Source organism: Melospiza georgiana, chromosome 21 (assembly GCF_028018845.1).
Source record: "Melospiza georgiana isolate bMelGeo1 chromosome 21, bMelGeo1.pri, whole genome shotgun sequence".
In the NCBI taxonomy this organism is placed as follows: domain Eukaryota; kingdom Metazoa; phylum Chordata; class Aves; order Passeriformes; family Passerellidae; genus Melospiza; species Melospiza georgiana.
Genome location: NC_080450.1, coordinates 5,795,632 through 5,814,722, shown reverse-complemented (window position 1 = coordinate 5,814,722; position 19,091 = coordinate 5,795,632). Strand labels below are relative to the sequence as shown.

Sequence of the window (19,091 nt, the reverse complement as noted above, 5' to 3'; positions counted from 1 at the left end):
TCTCTGGGAAATTGTCCTTTATTCTGCTCCCTGGCAGGCACAGGGGGTGCCTCGAGCAGGTTTGTGACAGAAGCATTGTCCCTGCTGGGCACCAGAGCTGCTCAGGGAGTGCCAGGGGAGCAGGAGCAGGAGCAGGAGGAGGAGGAGGAGGAGGAGGGGGGCTGCATCCTGCAGAGCTGTCCTGGGGGAATGGCCAGTCCTTGCTGCACAGCTCCTGCCCTGATGGAACCCTGCTGGAGACATTCCCAGCTCAGACCTTCCCAAAACCCATCCATGGCAAACCCTCACTCCTGGCTCTGTTCTGGGGCTGCCCTTCCCTCTGAGCAGTTCCCTGTGCTGGGCTGGCAGCTCACAGCAGCCAAAGCTCTGCCCTTGGGTGAGCACAGGGTGAGCTGGACCTGCACCTCTGACGGTTGGAGAGGCTGGGCAGAGTTAAAGGAACAAAGTGGGGATTTATTAAAAGGCCTCAAAGGATCCCCCTTGGGCAGTGCAAGAGCCCAGCCAGGGCTGCACCCAAGATGGACCCAGGATGGACTCAGAGTCGGGAGTTTTCACCCTTTGATGAGTTCTGGTCCATTTCCATGCTGGGTTCAGTGTCCAGTCCCAGCTCCAGGGGATGCAGTCCCACCCTCCCAGGTTGCTCTCCTCCATTCCCTGTTGTTTGCACCTTTTGGGGCTGGAGCTGCAGCGGTGTCCTTGGTTCTGGGGCTGGAAAAGGATTGTTCTGTGTGCCTGAGCTGTGAGGAGACCTTGCTGACACTTTCTGTGGAGTTCAGAGTTATTTACCAATGCAGTGCAGAGCCTGGGAAATATGAACGATAAAACTGAAGGCATCACCTGAAGCTGCAGCCCCTGGAGCTGCAGAAAGGTCAGGAAGCCCTGAGAAGGAAAAGGTGAGAGGCCACTGAGCTCAGCATCAGAGCTGTGTCCCCTCAGCAGAGCCACACGGCTGTGGGGGTGTCACCTCTGTCCCCACACGGGCTCAGGGAGCTCTCAGGGTGACCCAACCCTCCCTCACCCAGGGTGTCCCAGTTTCCCTCAGCTCCCAGCACAAACTGGGCCGAGCTCAGGGTGTTTCTGGCAGCCTGTGGGTGCACAAGCCCTGCCCTGGGGGCTGAGGGACAGCAGGAGCTCAGAGAGGCTCCTGCAGCCCCAAGAGCTCTCCATGCACTGCCAGGACTCCCCTCTGTCCCTCTGGCTCTGCCTTCTGAAGCTGCCTGAAGCTCTCCCTGCTCCTCCTGAGCACTGCCAGGACTCCCCTCTGTCCCTCTGGCTCTGCCTTCTCCTCCCCACACAAGCCCAGGGCTGTGTCCTGCACCCTGTGACCCACAGAAGGCTGTGGCAGTGACACCCAGGGTGACCCTGGGACAACAGCACTGCCTGCTCTCCCTTCTGAGCCCAGCCCTTCCATCCATGCCTTCCACACAGGGAGGAGGAGCAGAACTCCCCAAGCTGCCTTCTCTGGGCCTAATCTGCACCACAAACTTTTATCCACAGCTCCCTCCAGCACAGGCACTTCCAAACTCCTATTTCCCATTCCTGATCCAAACCTCAGGTTGTTCTCACCACCTATCTTTGAATTGGCTCTATTTTTAGTTTGCTGCTTTAAAATGAAGATGAGGAGATGCCTTTTATAGACTGAGCACTCCTGCTATCCGAGCAGATCTGAACTCAACTGTCGCATTCAGATTTTCTGAAAAATCCTCTTTGCCCAGGATTTCTTCTCCTGGGAAGCTGAGAAGCCTCAGAGAAAAGGAAAACAATAATTATCTCATTTGCTTCTGCTGTGTTTTGCTGCTTTGGGATGTGGTTGGAGATTGTTTATCCAACAGGTGATTGTTTGATTGGTTTCATGTGAATTATTTTAACTTAATGACCAATCAGGGCCAGGTTGTGTTGGGCTCTGGAAAGAGTCACGATGGTCATTCTTTGTAGCCTTCTGTAAATATCTTTTCTCTATTCTTTAGTATAGTTTTAGAATAGCAATATAATATAATATAATATAATATAATATAATATAATATAATATAATATAATATAATATAATATAATATAATATAATATAATATAATATAAATATAATATTTAGCCTTCTAAGAACATGGAGTCAGATTCATCATTCCCGCCACAGGGGACCCCAGAAAACACCACCCTGAACCCCAGTTAGTGCTACTGGAATAAACCCTGGTGTTTTATCTGGGCTGAAACAACAGGGGCCCTGTGCAGACAGGACAAGCAGAGAGAGGAGTGGAGCTCCTGAAGAAAACATTGAAGGGCTGTGCTTCCAAAGAGCAATCCAGGAATTGTCAGCACAGAGCCCAGCCCTGCTCAGAAATGGGGCTTGAAGCACAGCTGGGCTCAGCAGACCTGCAGCTCTCTGCCTGCACTAATATTTTATATAAATATAAAATACAAATATGTTCCTTATCCTAGCTGGAAGGTGATCCCTGAGCTCAGCCTGGTCCTGTGCTGATCCCAGGGCTTGAACAAACTTGAACAAAATCCTGGAGTCAGGGAGCAGTTCCCAGGCTGGATTCCTTCTGGGGACAGAAATTGGGCATGGGAGGAGGAGGGAAAGGAAGAGGGGAAGGAAGAGAAGAGAAGAGAAGAGAAGAGAAGAGAAGAGAAGAGAAGAGAAGAGAAGAGAAGAGAAGAGAAGAGAAGAGAAGAGAAGAGAAGAGAAGAGAAGAGAAGAGAAGAGAAGAGAAGAGAAGAGAAGAGAAGAGAAGAGAAGAGAAGAGAAGAGAAGAGAAGAGAAGAGAAGGCTCTAACACATCCTGAGTCCATTCCAGGTTCAGAGGGGAGCTGCAGACCCCCTTTCCAGCAGGGGCAGATGTGCAGCAGCACCGTGGGCTGCTCTTCATTGCTCACACCAGTTGATTTTCTGCAGCAGGTCCAAGGCAGTGGCACTGAAATCCATCACAAGCTCCCGGTGTTGGCAGGAAATGGGCTTGGACTCAGCTCTGTGGCTCTGGGCTGAGCTCCAGGGTTCTGTGGCACCACAGGAGTCACTGGCAGCCCCAGCTCCCTGCTCATTCACTGGCTGGCAGGGCTCTCCAGCAGGCACAAGAGGTACCATGAGAAGAACTGTCCCTGGCCAAGGGCTGCCAGCTCCATGGATGGAATGCTGCTCCCTGCCCCGCAGCCACTCATGGAGGAAAGGAAAGAGCTGCTCCTGGTTTTCACCTGCCAGGCAGAAAATCCCAGGTTTAACCCAGCCCCAGGTCAGGTTCTGGCAGCTCTGCTCCATGGGAACACCAAGGTGATACCTTGGGAAGGCAAACCCGAGCCCTGTGGCTCCAAAACCTCTTCTCTCATGAATGTGGCATTCACATTCTCTGAAAAAAATCCCTTCACCCAGGGTTTTTCTCCTGGGAACCTGAAAGGCCTCAGAGAAAAAGGAGAACAATTCTTATCTCATTTGCTTCTCCTGTGTTGTGCTCACATGGGATGTGTTTGGAGATTGTTTACCCACAGTGATTGTTTCATTGGATTCTGCTGTGAGTTGTTTTCACTCTTTGGCCAATCAGGGCCAAGCTGTGTCAGGACCCTGGAAAGAGTCACGAGTTTTCATTATGATCTTTTTAGCCTTCTGTAAGTATCCTTTCTGTATTCTTTAGTATAGTATAGTATTCTTTAATATAATATAGTATCATAAAATAATAAATTAGCCTTCAGAGAACATGGAGTCAGATTCACCATTCTCTCCCCTCGTCACTGAACCTACATTCACACAGATCACGAGTTCCTCCGAATGAACTTTGGCAGATAAACTGTGCCCAACACACTGGCTTTGCTGGAGCAGTAGATTTTTGGGATTTTTGGGATTTCTGGGAGTGCTCAAGCTCTCCATCTGCCAGACTCTGACCATGTTGTTGTGGAGAGATCACAGATGGTTCAGAATTACAGATCCCTCTGCAAAGCCTCCTCTCTGCTGCCAGGAGTCTCCAGTTCTTCTCACAATATTTGAATTTCTTATTTGCAACCGGCAAGCAGGATTAAGAGCGAATGCAGCCCTGCCAAAGGCACATAATCCAGCTCCAGAGCGAGCCTGCATGGAGGTGAAATTCCCTGTTTGGGGAGAGAAGCAGGCTGAGATCCTCAGCGACACCATAGCAAGAAATCAGAAGGGCTCTTTATGCAAATGGTTCTTGATCATAAATAGAGAAAAACACGTTCTTCAAAGAGGAGCAGTGGCAGGCAGCTGCAGCTCCACTTTCACAGACAGCTGGGCTGTACCTGCCAGCTCTTCCCCAGCTTTCAGCTCAGCTTTCAAAGGTATCTGCCAAAACATCCCCGGGAGCTGACAGACTCCCTGTGAAAGGGCAGCCAGGAACAGGCAGGGCTCCTTTCTTCTCCTCTCAGCCACTGTCACTCATGTTGTCACCCTGTTATTGCACACAGAAAGCAGAGGGATCCATTCTGGAGCTCCAGGTGATGATTGAAACCCATCCATGGTGCTCAGCGGAGGGCTGGGTGCAGCAGATGGGAATCAGGGGAGTGAAAACCTGGGGGATTTACCTTGGCATGGGAACTGGAACAGCAGAGGGTTGGGTGCAGCAGATGGAAACCAGGGAGTGAAAACTTGGGGGATTTACCTTGGCAGGGGAACTGGAGGGAACCTTCCAGTGGGGAAGGAGAGTCCCAAGCTCTGGGTCTGTCCCACACAAAGCCAGGGAAGCCCGGTGACCTCCCAGATGCCAAAACACCCTGCTGATCCTGGGTGTGCACACCCAGAAAGGCCCTGGTGGCCTTTCCCTGCCTCAAACACAATATTTTGGCTTCCACTGTCTCTAAGAGAGAAAGAAGAGACAACCCCATTCCCGTCCTTGTCCCCTTTGATGAGGCCAAGTCAAAAATGCCCAAATCAGTGGATGAGTGAGGAATGGGATCTCCAGGAGACAAAAGGCTCCCTTTCCATCTGACAGCTGGCTCTGGAGCAGCCCCAGGGATCTCCTGGATCTCCAGGTGCTCCATGCCCAGCTTGTGGGCATCTCCCTGAAGCTCCAAGGAACAGAAAACTCCAGGGAGGCTCTCAGAGCAGCTGCCAGCCTTTGTGCTCATTGCCAACAGTGTGGGACACACTGGCTGGTGTGGGAATTTGGAATGAGTTTGAGATGGGACCTCTGAGCTGCTTTAGATGGTGTAATTTATTTTTCATATCTTCTACCTAGGCAGGAAGGGTGAGTTTGGCTCACACCTTCACCACATGGCTCAGAAGATAACAAGACCCTCAGTTACAAGACCTTTGAAAAATTTATTTATTGTAAATGTAGGCAACCCCAACGAGGGGAGAGAATGATGAATCTGACTCCATGTTCTCAGAGGGCTAATTTACTACTTTATTATACTATATTAAAGAATACTAAACTAAAGTAAAGAATACAGAAAGGATACTTACAGAAGGCTAAAAAGATAATAATGAAAACTCGTGACTCTTTCCAGAGTCCTGACACAGCTTGGCCCTGATTGGCCAAAGAGTGAAAACAACTCACACCAGAATCCAAAGAAACAATCACCTGTGGGTAAAAAATCTCCAAACATATTCCACATGAGCACAACACAGGCAAAGCAAATGAGATAAGAATTGTTTTCCTTTTCTCTGAGGCCTTTCAGGTTCCCAGGAGAAAAACCCTGGGTGAAGGAATCATGGTGAGGGAATGTGAATGCCACATTTATTGGCAATAAAACACTGCTAACAAGGATATTTATGTTTTTGACCAATCCTTAAATATTTTGTCTTATGGACCCGTGCTACAGTGTGAGCTTTCTTAGCCAATCATGTTATGGTACACAAACCTACAGTAGTACACTCCAAAAATTCTTGTTACCTTTGTAACTACTTTTATTTTTCTGCATCTTAAACTCTAAAATCTAAACTTTCCTCCACTTAGCTTTACCTGTCTCAGCTTCAAACTCCAAATCCACATTCTTGCTTCTGTCACCTGAGTTTGGGAGCCTTTTCCAAGGTCTCAGATCAAATCCTGGCTTTAATTCTCATCTTTGGCTTCCAAGCCCAAAGTTCAGAGAGCTCCCTGCATTTCAGATCCCCCCAGGCTTGGAGAGCCCTATTCCAGAAGGCTCTGTGCAGGTTCCTGGGCAGCAGGACAGGAGCTCCCCAGTTCTGCTGTTTCAGTGCTCCATGCAGGAGGGGACACCAGGGGCTGAGGGGGTTTTGCTGCTGTTCCCCCATCCCTTCCCGACACAGACATCTTTTCATGAAAAATCCTTTCCTTAGGATTTTTCCTCCTGAGAATCTGAGAGGCCTCAGGAACAAAATGTAAACATTGATTATCTGCTGCTGTGGAATGCAGCAGGTGCATCTGTGATTGGTCTCATGTGGTTGTTGCTAATTAATGGCCAATCACAGTCAGCTGGCTCAGAAAGAGAGTCCGAGTCACAAACCTTTGTTATAATTCTTTCCTTTCTATTCTTAGCTTAGCTAGCCTTCTGATGAAACCTTTTCTTCTATTCTTTTAGTATAGTTTTAATGTAATATATATCATAAAATAATAAATCAAGTCTTCTGAAACATGGAGTCAGATCCTCGTCTTTTCCCTCAGCATAAGACCCCTGTGAACACGGTCACACCTTCCCACAGCCCTGCAGCCCCTGGAATGTTTCCCATGGCTTTTACCCCCTCTCCTCCCACCTGGCTGATCCCAGGGCTATAAAAACCAGAGCTGTCCAGACTCTGCTGAGAAATGGCCGGGCCACGTCTGAGAGAGGTTAAATAATTCAGAGAGGCTTGAAATGTCCTATTGCGTCATGGAATGTTCCTGCACAGCTCCCAGGCCCCCCTCCCCATCCCAATGATCCTATTTCCCAGGCAATACAATTAGGTGTCGGAATGTGCAAGGCTTGGGATTCATCTGGAATCAGGGATGTGGGTGATCTTAAGCAAGGCAGCATGGAAATCATCCGAAATGATCCAGGATAAACAGAAAGTGATTCATTGGCATGCAGCGGGCTCGGGCTCCACAGCTCTCCATTGATGGGATTTCTAACAAGTGTTTAAGGACCCAGCACACCTAACCCTCAATTTTCGCAAATCTATTCACGGCAAGTTACAGGTGCAGGTGTGGAAAAAATGATCCTCCAAGTCCTGCCTTCGCCTGTAATAATGAGTGTGCTGCGAGTGGGGATTACTAATGATGGGGGCAGGCAGTAAATTCCAGCCTGGAGCTGATTCACTGCGTGTTTTGTAGCTGTGCTGGGCCCAGGAAGTTGTGACAGGTGTAATATAAGACCCCAAAATAACAAATTAAGGGTACAAAGCGGCGCTTTGGGAAAGGAACTGGAACACAGAGCTGCAAGCCAAGCAACGGGGAACCAGCCATGGCAGCAGGGAACCAGGGCACTGTTGGAGGGGGGAATCAGAACTCTCAAACTGCTAATGAGGAGCAAATTAATAAATCTTCCTCTCCCACTCATCTCTGAATCATATTTACAGCCAATGGAGCAGCAACCCCACCAGTCCCAAGGAAATGGCTGTAAGTGGGGCTCAGTTTGGGGTGCCCCAAGGCACCAGGGTGTGCCAGAGGGGCAGAGGGGCCACCCCAGTGTCCCAGCCTGCAGCAGCTCCGTGCTCTCCATCAGCTGAGGCGTCCGCACTGAGATTGGTTTGCATCCAGACCTGTCAGTGCTGAAATACAGAACCTGTCAGAGGCAGCTCAGCCTGCAGGAAGAGCAGCCAAGGATGGGCACTGAGGAAACACCATGGATGGGAGATGGTGGATCCCAGGGGAGGAATGACCGGCTCTGGTGCTGCACAGGATGTCCCAGCCCTGCTGTCAGTCAGTGGTGCAGATTTCTGGATTTAAGCAACCGTGGGAAAAACAGGTTAGGGCATTGTCACAGACATATTTTATGACATTTTTTTTGTTAAGATCTTTTTTCTTGAGAAGTTGAGAAGCCTCAGAAATGAAATGTAAACAATGGTTATCTGCTGCTGTGGAATGCAATAAGTGCACCTTTGATTGGTCTCATGTGGTTGTTTTTAATTAATGGCCAATCCCAGTCCAGCTGTTTTGGACTCTCTAGTCAGTCACAAGATTTTATTATCATTCCTTTTCCTCCCTTTCGAGCCATCTGATGAAATCCTTTCTTCTATTCTTTTAGTATATTTTTATTATATAATTTTCTTTTAATATAATATATATCATAAAATAATAAATCAGCTTTCTGAAACATAAAGTCAAGATTCTCATCTCTTCCTTCGTCCTGAAACCTCTGTGAACACCACCACAGGGCATAAATAAACAGCAGCAAAAACTGGCACCTGGCTGGGAGCATTGGGTGGCAGGTGACAAACTGGCACCTGGCTGGCAGGTGAAAATGAGTGTGGAGCACCAACCCCATGGGGGCCTGTAAATGTAAGGATGAGATGGAGGCACAAATAAGAGATGTTAACAGAACCCCTGACTGATTTTAACAGCAATTCTGAAAGATTTCATTTAAAATGTCTGTGTGTAAATTGTTTTGTACCATTTGACTAGTTTTGGTAGAGTTCTGGCTGCTGCCAAAGTGTCACAGACATCTTTTATGGAAAATCCTTTCCTTAGGATTTTTCCTCCTGAGAACCTGAGAGGCCTCAGGAACAAAATGTAAACATTGATTATCTGCTGCTGTGGAATGCAACAGGTGCATCTGTGATTGGTCTCATGTTGGATGTTTCTAATTAATGACCAATCACAGTCAGCTGCCTCAGACTCTCTGTCCAAGATACAAGCCTTGTTATCATTTTTTAGGATTCCTTTCTATTCTTAGCTTAGCCAGCCTTCTGATGAAACCTTTTCTTCTATTCTTTTAGTATAGTTTTAATGTAATATATATCATAAAATAATAAATCAAGCCTTCTGAAACATGGAGTCAGATCCTCGTCTCTCCCTCATCTTCGGACCCCTGTGAACACCATCACACATCCTCACTTTGCAGCATCCTCACCAGGAACAGAAAATAACCTCCCTGTTTTCACACTCTTGCAGAGCCCCCAGGGAAACAAAGAAGATGCTGAGTGCTGACCAGAGGTTTTCATCTGAGTTATCATCTCTCCAGAGCTCCTGCTGCTGGCCCAGACTGCTGAAACCCAGGGAGCTCCATCCCACTGGGAAACTATTGGCAAGGTCTGAGAGTGGAAGCAAAAAAACAACCAAAACCAAAACCAAAATAAAATAAAAACCAAATAACAGGTTTTTATGCAAAACCCCAGCAATATGATGTGGAGTAGGCAGTGTGGAGTGGATGAGTTTCCTCTCTGGGGCGTTTATCCCAAATCTGTGGCTCAAAATCCCTCCAGGCTGGGTGGGTGCCAGAGCTCTGGGGAGCCCTGAGGGCACAGCCCAGGCCAGGGTGGGACACAGGCAGTGCCAGGGTGCTCAGAGCAGGCTGAGGGAGCTGGGATTGCAATCACAGAGGGGTGAGCTGGCTCCTGTCTCCCACGTGCGTCCCCGGAGCTCTGAACCCTCCCACAGCAGCAGCAGCAGCAGGAGCTGCTCCCACACAGGGATGTGGGATCCATCCTCCCTCCATGGGGGCTCAGTGCCCTGTGCCCTCCCAGTGAACCCCTCAGAGCTGCTGGTGGTTAATTCCACACAGAATTGAAAGCTGCTGCCTCAGAACCAGCCATCCAACCTTCTCCTACCTAACCTGTCATGAGATCAGCCCTGCCTTGTGCCTCACCACGGGGAATTCAGGATTCACCCCTGGACCATCCTGACAGCACAGGAACTGCCCATGGCTTGGGGAACACACACTGGAATGGCTCCAGAGCCCTCAGGGCTGCATGGCCCAGGGGAATGCCATGGAAGAGCCACGAATGCCCATCCTGCCCAGCCAGGGCATGGCACACACGTGGCTCTGCTGCTTTGGTATCCATGGTGCTTTGGCATGGCTCACGTCTTTGTCTTCTGCCCAAAATAGATGAGCTCTTAAATATTACTCAGCACTTGGAGTTCTGCCACAGCACAGTTGAGAAAACACCAAAAATGTGTCTCCCATTGCAGAGAAATATTGAGAGAAACTTCACTGGCTTCGTGCAGTGCAGGGCAGAACCCCCTGCACAGGGCAGGGTGAGGTTAACAAGGGCTGGAACTGGGAAAGGACAGAACCTGCTCATCTCAGTGGGAATAGGAGAAAACAGGACAGAACCCACTCATTTAAATAGGAATAGGATAAAATAGCATAGAACCCACGCGTGTAAATAGGAATAGGAGAAAACAGGACAGAACCTGCTCAATAGGAATAGGACAAAGAGCACAGAACCTGCTCATCTCAGTGGGAATAGGAGAAAAGAGAACAGAACCTTCTCATGTAAATAGGAATAGGAGAAAACAGGACAGAACCTGCTCATGTAAATAGGAATAGGAGAAAAGAGCTCAGAACCCACTCATTTTAATAGGAATAGGATAAAATAGCATAGAACCCAATCATCTCAATGGGAATAGGACAAAAGAGCACAGAACCCACGCATGTAAATAGGAATAGGAGAAAAGAGCTCAGAACCTGCTCATCTAAAGAGGAATAGGAGAAAACAGGACAGAACCTGCTCAATAGGAATAGGACAAAGAGCACAGAACCTGCTCATCTAAACAGGAATAGGACAAAGAGCACAGAACATGCTTATCTAAATAGGAATAAGAGAAAACAGCACAGAACCCACTCATCTAAATGGGAACAGTACAAAACAGCACAGAACCTGCTCAGATAAACAAGAATAGGACAAAAGAACACAGAACCTCTTCAATTCAATGGGAATCAGGGAAAAGATCACAGACCCTACTCATCTAAATAGGAATAGGAGAAAACAAGACAGAACCTGCTCACCTAAATAGGAATAGGACAAAAGAGCACAGAACCCACTCATCTCAATGGGAATAGGACAAAAGAACACAGAACCTGTTCACCTAAATAGGAATAGGACAAAAGAACCCAAAGCCCACTCATCTAGAGTCCTGGCTGAAGCTCTCTTACAGGTATTGGGTGGTGGCTTCAAGCTGAACTCAGGAAATCTGTCACAGATTTCCCCAACTCAATCTGTCAAATATTTCCCCAGATCCAACCATTTCAGGCACAATCCCAATGACAGAACCCCTCAGTCCTTTGTGACACCCCATGTGCCCCCTGTCACAGCACAGACAGACAATCAGCTCATGTCACAGACACAGACAAAGCCACACGTGAGCACAAGCAGGTCCTGCAGAAGGTGTGAGGTGTTTGTCACTCTCACCACCCAGCAGTGGGGGAGTTTGCCATTAAGAAACTGGAAATGAACATTACAGCACTGTTCAAAACCCAGGTGGATTTACAGGCAGCTGAAAGGTAAATTCTAAGGCCAGTCCATTCTGATGTCTATAAACAGCCCAATATTCATTTCTTGAGAGAACACAGCCTTTTTTCTGTTTGGAACCCCCCCGTCTGAGGGCTGTGGTGGATGAGCAGGCTGCATTCCCAGTGCCCACTGTCCCCCTTGCCAGGGGCAGGAAATGTGCTCTGGAAAAGGTGTGGAAACCCCAGGTTCACCTACAGGAGAGCAGAGCCTTTGCAGCTGGAGGAGGAGAGGAGGTTTTGTTCTCACCTGGGAGGAACTGGGAGCAGCCTTTTTGTCCAGCAAGCTGCTGGGAGGTGCCTCAGGGGTGTGAGGTGAGGACAACTGACCTGCCTGAGACTCAGGCCTGGGTTTGCAGCCCTGCTCAGGGATCTCCAGGGCTTGCTGGAGTCCATCAGGACACCCCAGTCCATGGACCATCACTCCTGGGGTAACTTTGCTACCTGACCTAAAAACACTCCTGGTGTGGCAGGACATGACCATAAAACCCCTTTGGGATGGGGACACCTTGTGTGAAATGTCATCCCTGGCTCCTCCCTGGAACCAGTGCAGCTCCCAGCCCACCTGAGGTTCCTCTGCTTCCCTTCCCTTGGTGCAGAGCTGGACTGGGACTGCAGGGATGAGATTATAAATCTGGGATTGCAGGGATTGGGTAACAGATCTGGGATTGCAGGGATGGGATAACAAATCTGGATTGTGGGGATTGCATTACAAATGTGGGATTGCGGGAATGGGATAACAAATCTGAGATTGTAGGGATGGGATAACAGATCTGGGATTGCAGGGATTGGAAAACTGGAGTTTCAGGTTATTGGACTATAGGACTGGAATTGAGGGTGTTGGATTACAAAATTGGAATTTCAGGGTATTGGATTGGAGGGATGGGATAGCAAATCTGGGATCATAGGGATTGGGTTACAAATCTGGGATCGCAGGGATGAGATTACAAATTTGGGATTGTAGGATATTGGATTACACATCTGAAATTTCAGGGTGTTGTATTACAAAACTGGAATTTCAGGGTATTTGATTACAGGACTGGGATTTCAGGGTATTGGATCACAGATCTAGAATTGCAGGATATTGGATCACACATTGGGATTTCAGGGTATTGGACTACAGGACTGGGATTGTAGGGCATTGGATCACATATATGGAATTTCAGGGTATTGGATTACAGGATATGGGATTACAGGACTGGGATTTCAGGGTTTTGGATCACAAATCTGGGATTACAGGGTATTGGATTACAGGACTGGGATTGTAGGGTATTGGATCACGGGACTGGGATTGTAGGGTATTGGATCACATATATGGAATTTCAGGGTATTGGATTACAGGATATGGGATTACAGGACTGGGATTTCAGGGTTTTTGATCACAAATCTGGGATTACAGGGTATTGGATTACAGGGCATTGGATTACAAATCTGGGATTGCAGGATATTGGATTACAAGTCCCACGGGTGCTGCCTCAGCCTCAGTAAACTTTATTTAAGCACACACAGACATACACAGACAATATACATATATTTGTTTCTTCTCTGACAGTTCTACAGGACCGACACTACTTTGGATGACACTTGTGGAGAACTGGAAAAAGTGCAGGAAAAAAATAAATTAAAAAAATTAAAATATCAAGGTCTTTTAATCATTTGTGAGTCACGGTCATCCACAGAAACAACACAGGAGCGTTCAACCAGGCGAGCACGAGGACACAGTACATTGGTGAGAGAGGAATCTCCACATACATCGTGTCTGCAGGGGGTACAGCAGTCTTGGGGACACAGAAGGGGACAGGAAGGGCACATGCACCCCCGGGGTCACAGCCAGGCCACCGGTGGCACTGGGGACAGGAGGACACTCCGAGCACGTCTCACTGTACACCAGAACGACTCACCAAAAGCATCATCAGTGAACATTGCCTGGGGTCGTGGTGGCACCAGGACACGGCTCTGGTGGTGCCAGGACCCCCTGGATGTTTGGTTATTTGTGTTAAAGCTGTCTCTCCACAGATATTTATATACAGTACATGTACACAGAACATACACACAGCAGCACATGTCGGTTTTTGTGGTTTCCTGGTTTGTACATTATATCACAGATTATAGGAACACAGAAAATATAGGAGCTAAAAAGAAATAATTTTATAAAATATTCCTCATAACCCCCCCCCGCCCCCCACGCCCCACCATTTAAATAAATAAATAACTAAAAGAAAAGCCCAGAAGTGAAAGAAAGGAGCTCCAGCCCCACAGTCTGGAAGTGGTCCCTGCCTGCCCTGGGCCAGATGGACATTGCTGCCCTCCCTGTGGGAGCAGCCAGGAACACCCAGAGCTGCAGGAGGCACTGCCCAGCCGGGGCAGCCTGTACCGCCCTGCCAGGACCCGCAGGTCCTGCCCAGCCCAGCCCGAGCCTGCCCCGCTCCAGCTGCGGGCACCCGGCTCCGAGTTCGGATTGCAAACAATCGTTTCATTGCATTGGATTTAGCAAAAAATGGTTTCCACTGTACCCTTCGTGTGTCCTCTTCCTAACGTGACAAAGCCGGAGGAGATGAAATTATGGAGATCTGGCCCTCCACTGCGATAAATATCCTTCCCATAGTGACCTGCAGGGAAAAGGAAACACACACGCCTTCAGCCACTCTGTCTCCGTCCAAATACATATATTTTTATATATATATATATTTATACATTTTATATATACTTTATATATATATGTATATATATATATAAGTATATATATATACTATATATATATACACACATACACACATTTATATACCTATATATTTATATATATACTTATATACTTATATCTATCATATATATATACTAATTTCTGTGTCTATATTTATATATAACATATTATAATATAATATAATATAATATAATATAATATAATATAATATAATATAATATAATATAATATAATATAATATAATATAATATAATATAATATAATATAAATTAAAATGTATAATATATGTTATACAGTATATAAATACATATTTATATTTATAAATTTCCATATATAATTATAGATGTACATTTATTTATATATATATTTATGTATATAATATACAATAACATAATTATATAAATAGAATAATTATAATGTTAATAACGTATTATTATCAATATAATAATTAAATAAATATATTTTACATATATATTTCTATTGAATTTTTTTATATATTTCTACTAAAATTTACACTTATATTTATATTATTTATATTTTTAAGTTTTATTTTTATTTATTTATTTGTGCGCTTTACAGCCCCTCCATCACCTTCACACACATTGCACAATTAAAGGCACCCTGAGAATGGCCCAGAAAACAACACCTGCAGCAACATCAAAGCCTGAATTCTTTGCTGGCAAAGATTTATGAAGAAGAACAACTGCACCTGTTGGAAATTGTGAGCAGAACCTGAGAGGGGAAGCCCCAAAGTGCCAAATCCAAGAGCTCAATCCTCAGGAAATTGGCTCAAGCCAGGCTCAGATCCACCTTTGCCCTCCAAAGGTCTCAAAGGGAGTCAGAGGAGATTCTCAGCCCCTGAGAGCACCCTGGTGGCAGAGGTTCTGTCCCCATGTGCCAATGTTCCCTCTGTGTCACAGATCTGTCCCCAGGTGCCAATGTCCCCCCTGTACCAAGGGTTCTGTCTCCAGATGCCAATGTCCCCCCTGTGCCAAGGGTTCTGTCACCAGGTGCCAATGTCCCCCCTGTGGCAGTGGTTTGTCCCCAGGTGCCAATGTCTCTCTGTACCAAGGGTTCTGTCCCCAGGTGCCAGTGTCCCCTCTGTGTCACAGATCTGTCCCCAGGTGCCAATGTCCCCTCTGTGACAGGGTTCTGTCCCCAGGTGCCAATGTCCCCCTGTCCAGGCTGGTCCCATGTCCCCATCACAGCAGCACAGCAAAATTGTGTTTTTGGACAGCTCCTCAAGTTCCGCCTCAAAAGACTCCTCAGAGCTTTCCCAGTCCCTGACAACACTGTGGGTTCAAGAGACACCCAGCTCTTTAATATTTTAATACATTAATAAAGGAAAAAAGGCAAAGCACACCCTGCCTGCCTGTTACCATGCAAAGCTCTGAAATGAGGACACAGATGATTTTTCAGATACTCTTTATCATCTCCTCCCTTTTTCATGTTGTTAATTTTTCTGCTCCTATTATTTCAGCAAGAGGCAGAGATAAGAAAGGTGCAGGGGGAGGGAAGGGGGGCGGCCTGGGGGCTGCAGGGATGCAGCTGAATCCCAGGGAAATTCCATTTTCCCTGATTTCCTGCCCGAGCTGAGGTGGGAGAAGGTGCTGGGCAGGACCAGGAGGGCACCCAGCTCTGTCCTGCCTGACCCACGCTATTCCACAGCCCTTCTCTGCTTTGCAAAAGCAAAAAAAACCCCAAATCTGTGTGCTCCCACCCCATTCCAGGCTCTCTGGCAACACCTTGGGAATGAGAGAGGCTTTGGAACCTCCCCTGTTTCCCTTGCAGCCACTCACTGTCCCCAGAGCCACACAAAAATTGCTGCTACCTCCAGCTGAAATCAGCTGCCTCTCACAATTCCCTTCGGAGAACCTGCTTAAGAACAGATCAAGGAGGGGAAGTTTATAAAAAAGCAAACATTTACTGGCAGATTGAGGATTCCTCATCAGCCGTTTGCTCTCTGAACCTTGCTCTGCCCCTGCTTATGGAACATTGTAGTTCAATTAAAACATCCCTGTGATAACGAGCCATTAGCATTTGAACAGGAGCTACGTTTTCCCAGGAGAAACTCAGATTTGCAGACTTCAAGCAGCACGATTTTCCCTTTCCGTGGATATATTACAGCATGCTACGTTTGCTTTTTGTTTTGTTTTTTATTTTTTTAATTCCTGCTCACTTGTGATCATTTCTTTTCGCCTTGCAAAATTCTGCGAGAATTCTTGGAGTGAATTTTCCTTTCAGAGGGAACTGGGAGTTGCTGGGGGACCAAATCCAGGTGTTGTTATTCCATTTATTTGCCACAATCCCATCCTGAGCAGGGTGTTTCACCTGGAAGTGAAGGGACCCTTGGAGCAATCCCAAATGCAGGGATTTGGGAGCACAGACAGGGAAATTCCCCATTTCCTTCTCCACTGGAGTGCAGGTTTTCCTCCTTTCTGCCTCCAGATGTGCTCTCCCCCAGCTGCTGGAGCTGCCTGTGCCATGGGCTGGGGTAAAGCTCCTGGAACTCATCCCAGATGTTTCCCCAGACCAGGCTGAACCTCAGTGTTGCCCTGGTGAGAGAGCTAAAGAATGCCAAATTCCTTTAAAAAGCAGCGTGCATAGAGTGATCTTCATTTTATTTCAGATTTCAGGGATTTTTCATTGAATTACAGAATGGTTTGGGCTGGATGGGACCTCAAAGCTCTTGCAGTGCCACCCCTGCCATGGCAGGGACACCTCCCACTGTCCCAAGAAGATCAACATAGCTCAAAATCCCCAGCAGAGGCTGAAACAGGGTGGAATTTCACTCCTGTTGCAAACAGGGAGAGAAATTACCAAAGAAAGGCCTCCTAAAATCAGGCCTGCTCTGTTAAATGAATATCCAGCCTGTCACTTCTCCTAAATGCAGTTTGGAAGTTCTCCTATGAAAACATCTTGAGAGATAAAGTTCATTGACACCAAAATCTATTCCTCGGGTGAAAAACAAGTGCACCTGGATAAGCAGTAAGATCTGCCCCATGAGAATTAGTAGGAAAAAAAAAAGTGTAAACTAACGAAAAACACAGAAGTTTGATCGATATGCAAAATACCATGGACTGACCAATGAACTGAGTGGGAATTGTCAACCAAGAAGATCTGACATAATAATAATAAATAATAATAATAATAATAATAATAATAATAATAATAATAATAATAATAATAATATCATCATCCTATAAAATATGATCTACACAATAAAGATTTGGCTTTTCCTGCATGAAGAAAAATGGAGTCCTGGCTCATTTATTACAAAATACTTTCTTCCCCCCCTCTCCTCTGGTTACAAGAGAGCAGAGTGCTCTGCCTGCCACACAAAAAAAAGGCAAATTCTTCAGGGCACGGAGCTCAGAGGGAACATTTCATTACAAAGGCATCCTACAGAAGTCACATATGGAACAACCTCGGCCACAAACTGCAATTACAAGCCCAGCTCTGCTTTAACAGAATTATTAGAGCTGAACTAAAATGCTGTTATCCACCTCTTGGAAATGTTATTACTGAGCCCAGATTACATCACCCTGAGAAGGGCAGACAGGGACTGGCGTGGACAGACTTTTACAAGATGCACAGAGATGTGACCTCAGCCTGGCCACAAAGTGCCCTGGGGAAAGGAGCCCTGCACCAAGGAGCAGCCCTCACATCCTCAGCACAGACACTGCCAGACAGATCTCTGCAGGAAAAGGGAAAAAATATTCATTTTTGGAGGATCCACAGCCTCCCTGCTTCTGGTGCTGCTCATTCTGCTGAAGGGATTCTTTGGGGCTGTTCCCCACATGGTAGAGCTGGAGTGATCTCCTTTTGGGGTTGTTTTACATATAACAGAGCTGGAGTGATCGTTTTGGGGTTGTTTTACACAAAACAGAGGCGGAGTGATCCTTCTGGGGTTGTGTTACACAAAACAGAGCTGGAGTGATCCTTCTGGGGTTGTTTTACACACAACAGAGCTGGAGTGACCCTTCTGGGGTTGTGTTACACAAAACAGAGGTGGAGTTATCGTTTTAGAGCTGGGAGCGATTCTTTTGGGGCTGTTCCCCACAAAACAGAGCTGCAGTGAACCTTTTGGGGCTGTTTTACACAGAGAAGAGCCTGAGCCAAGCCCAGGAGTTGCCACAAGGGCTGGGAGGTGTTTGCAGAGTGCTCTGCACCATCCCCTGTCCTGCCACTCACACTGGGGCCTCTTGGAATGCAAGGGGGGCTCAGCTCCACACCCAAACCTGCTTTGTGTGATTGGTCAAAAAACTTTTAAAGTGAGTTGTAACATTGAGTTCTGTCTCTGCTGCCTGGGATGTGAGCTGGTGGCATCTTCCCATTGTCATAACCACGGAATGAGAGTGATGCTGGAAAATAGAACAGCTCAAGGCACGTTCCCAGCAGTCCTGTCCTGTTTGTGATTTGTACAGAGACCCCAGCTAGGGGGGCCTGCACAGGTGTGACAGTGTTCACAGAGGTGCTTAGACTGGGGAAGAGACGAGGATCTGACTCTATGTTTCAGAAGGCTGATTTATCATTTTATGGTATATATTACATTAAAACTATACTAAAAGAATAGAAGAAAAGGTTTCATTAGAAGGCTAGCTAAGAATAGAATAGGAAAGAAGGAATGATAACAAAAGATTGTGGCTCTGACTCTCTGTCTGAGCCAGCTCACTGTGATTGGCCATTAATTAGAAACAACCACATGAGACCAATCACAGATGCACCTGTTGCATTCCACAGCAGCAGATAATCATTGTTTACATTTTGTTCCTGCGGCCTCTCAGCTTCTCAGGAGGAAAAATCCCAAGGAAAGGATTTTTCATAAAAGATGTCTGTGACACACAGGGTGCCCAGAGAAGCTGTGGCTGCTCCACCCTTAGAATGTTGAACACCCCAGTAACTTTTATTAGGGTCAGATTGGCAGGGATAGAAGAGGGAGCCTTGCCCAGAGCACACGGGAGGAATCCGCTGGCCCAGCCTCTCCTTTAATGAGATTCAATGAGCCCTCTCTGTTGCCATTTTATTGCAGGGGTTCCACACTGTCGTCTCCTATCACAAAAGT

General features: G+C 46.8%; 1 protein-coding gene across 1 annotated transcript in view; it reads right to left on the bottom strand.

Moving 5' to 3' along the window:
- The window catches only part of SHISA6 (shisa family member 6), a 150,451-nt gene that overhangs the window by 102,818 nt on the left and 28,542 nt on the right, over positions 1–19,091 (bottom strand). Inside the window, exon 3 of the mRNA XM_058038937.1 lies at positions 13,839–13,934. Coding sequence (XP_057894920.1) covers positions 13,839–13,934 — 96 coding nt within the window. The remainder of the gene's footprint in view (positions 1–13,838; positions 13,935–19,091) is intronic.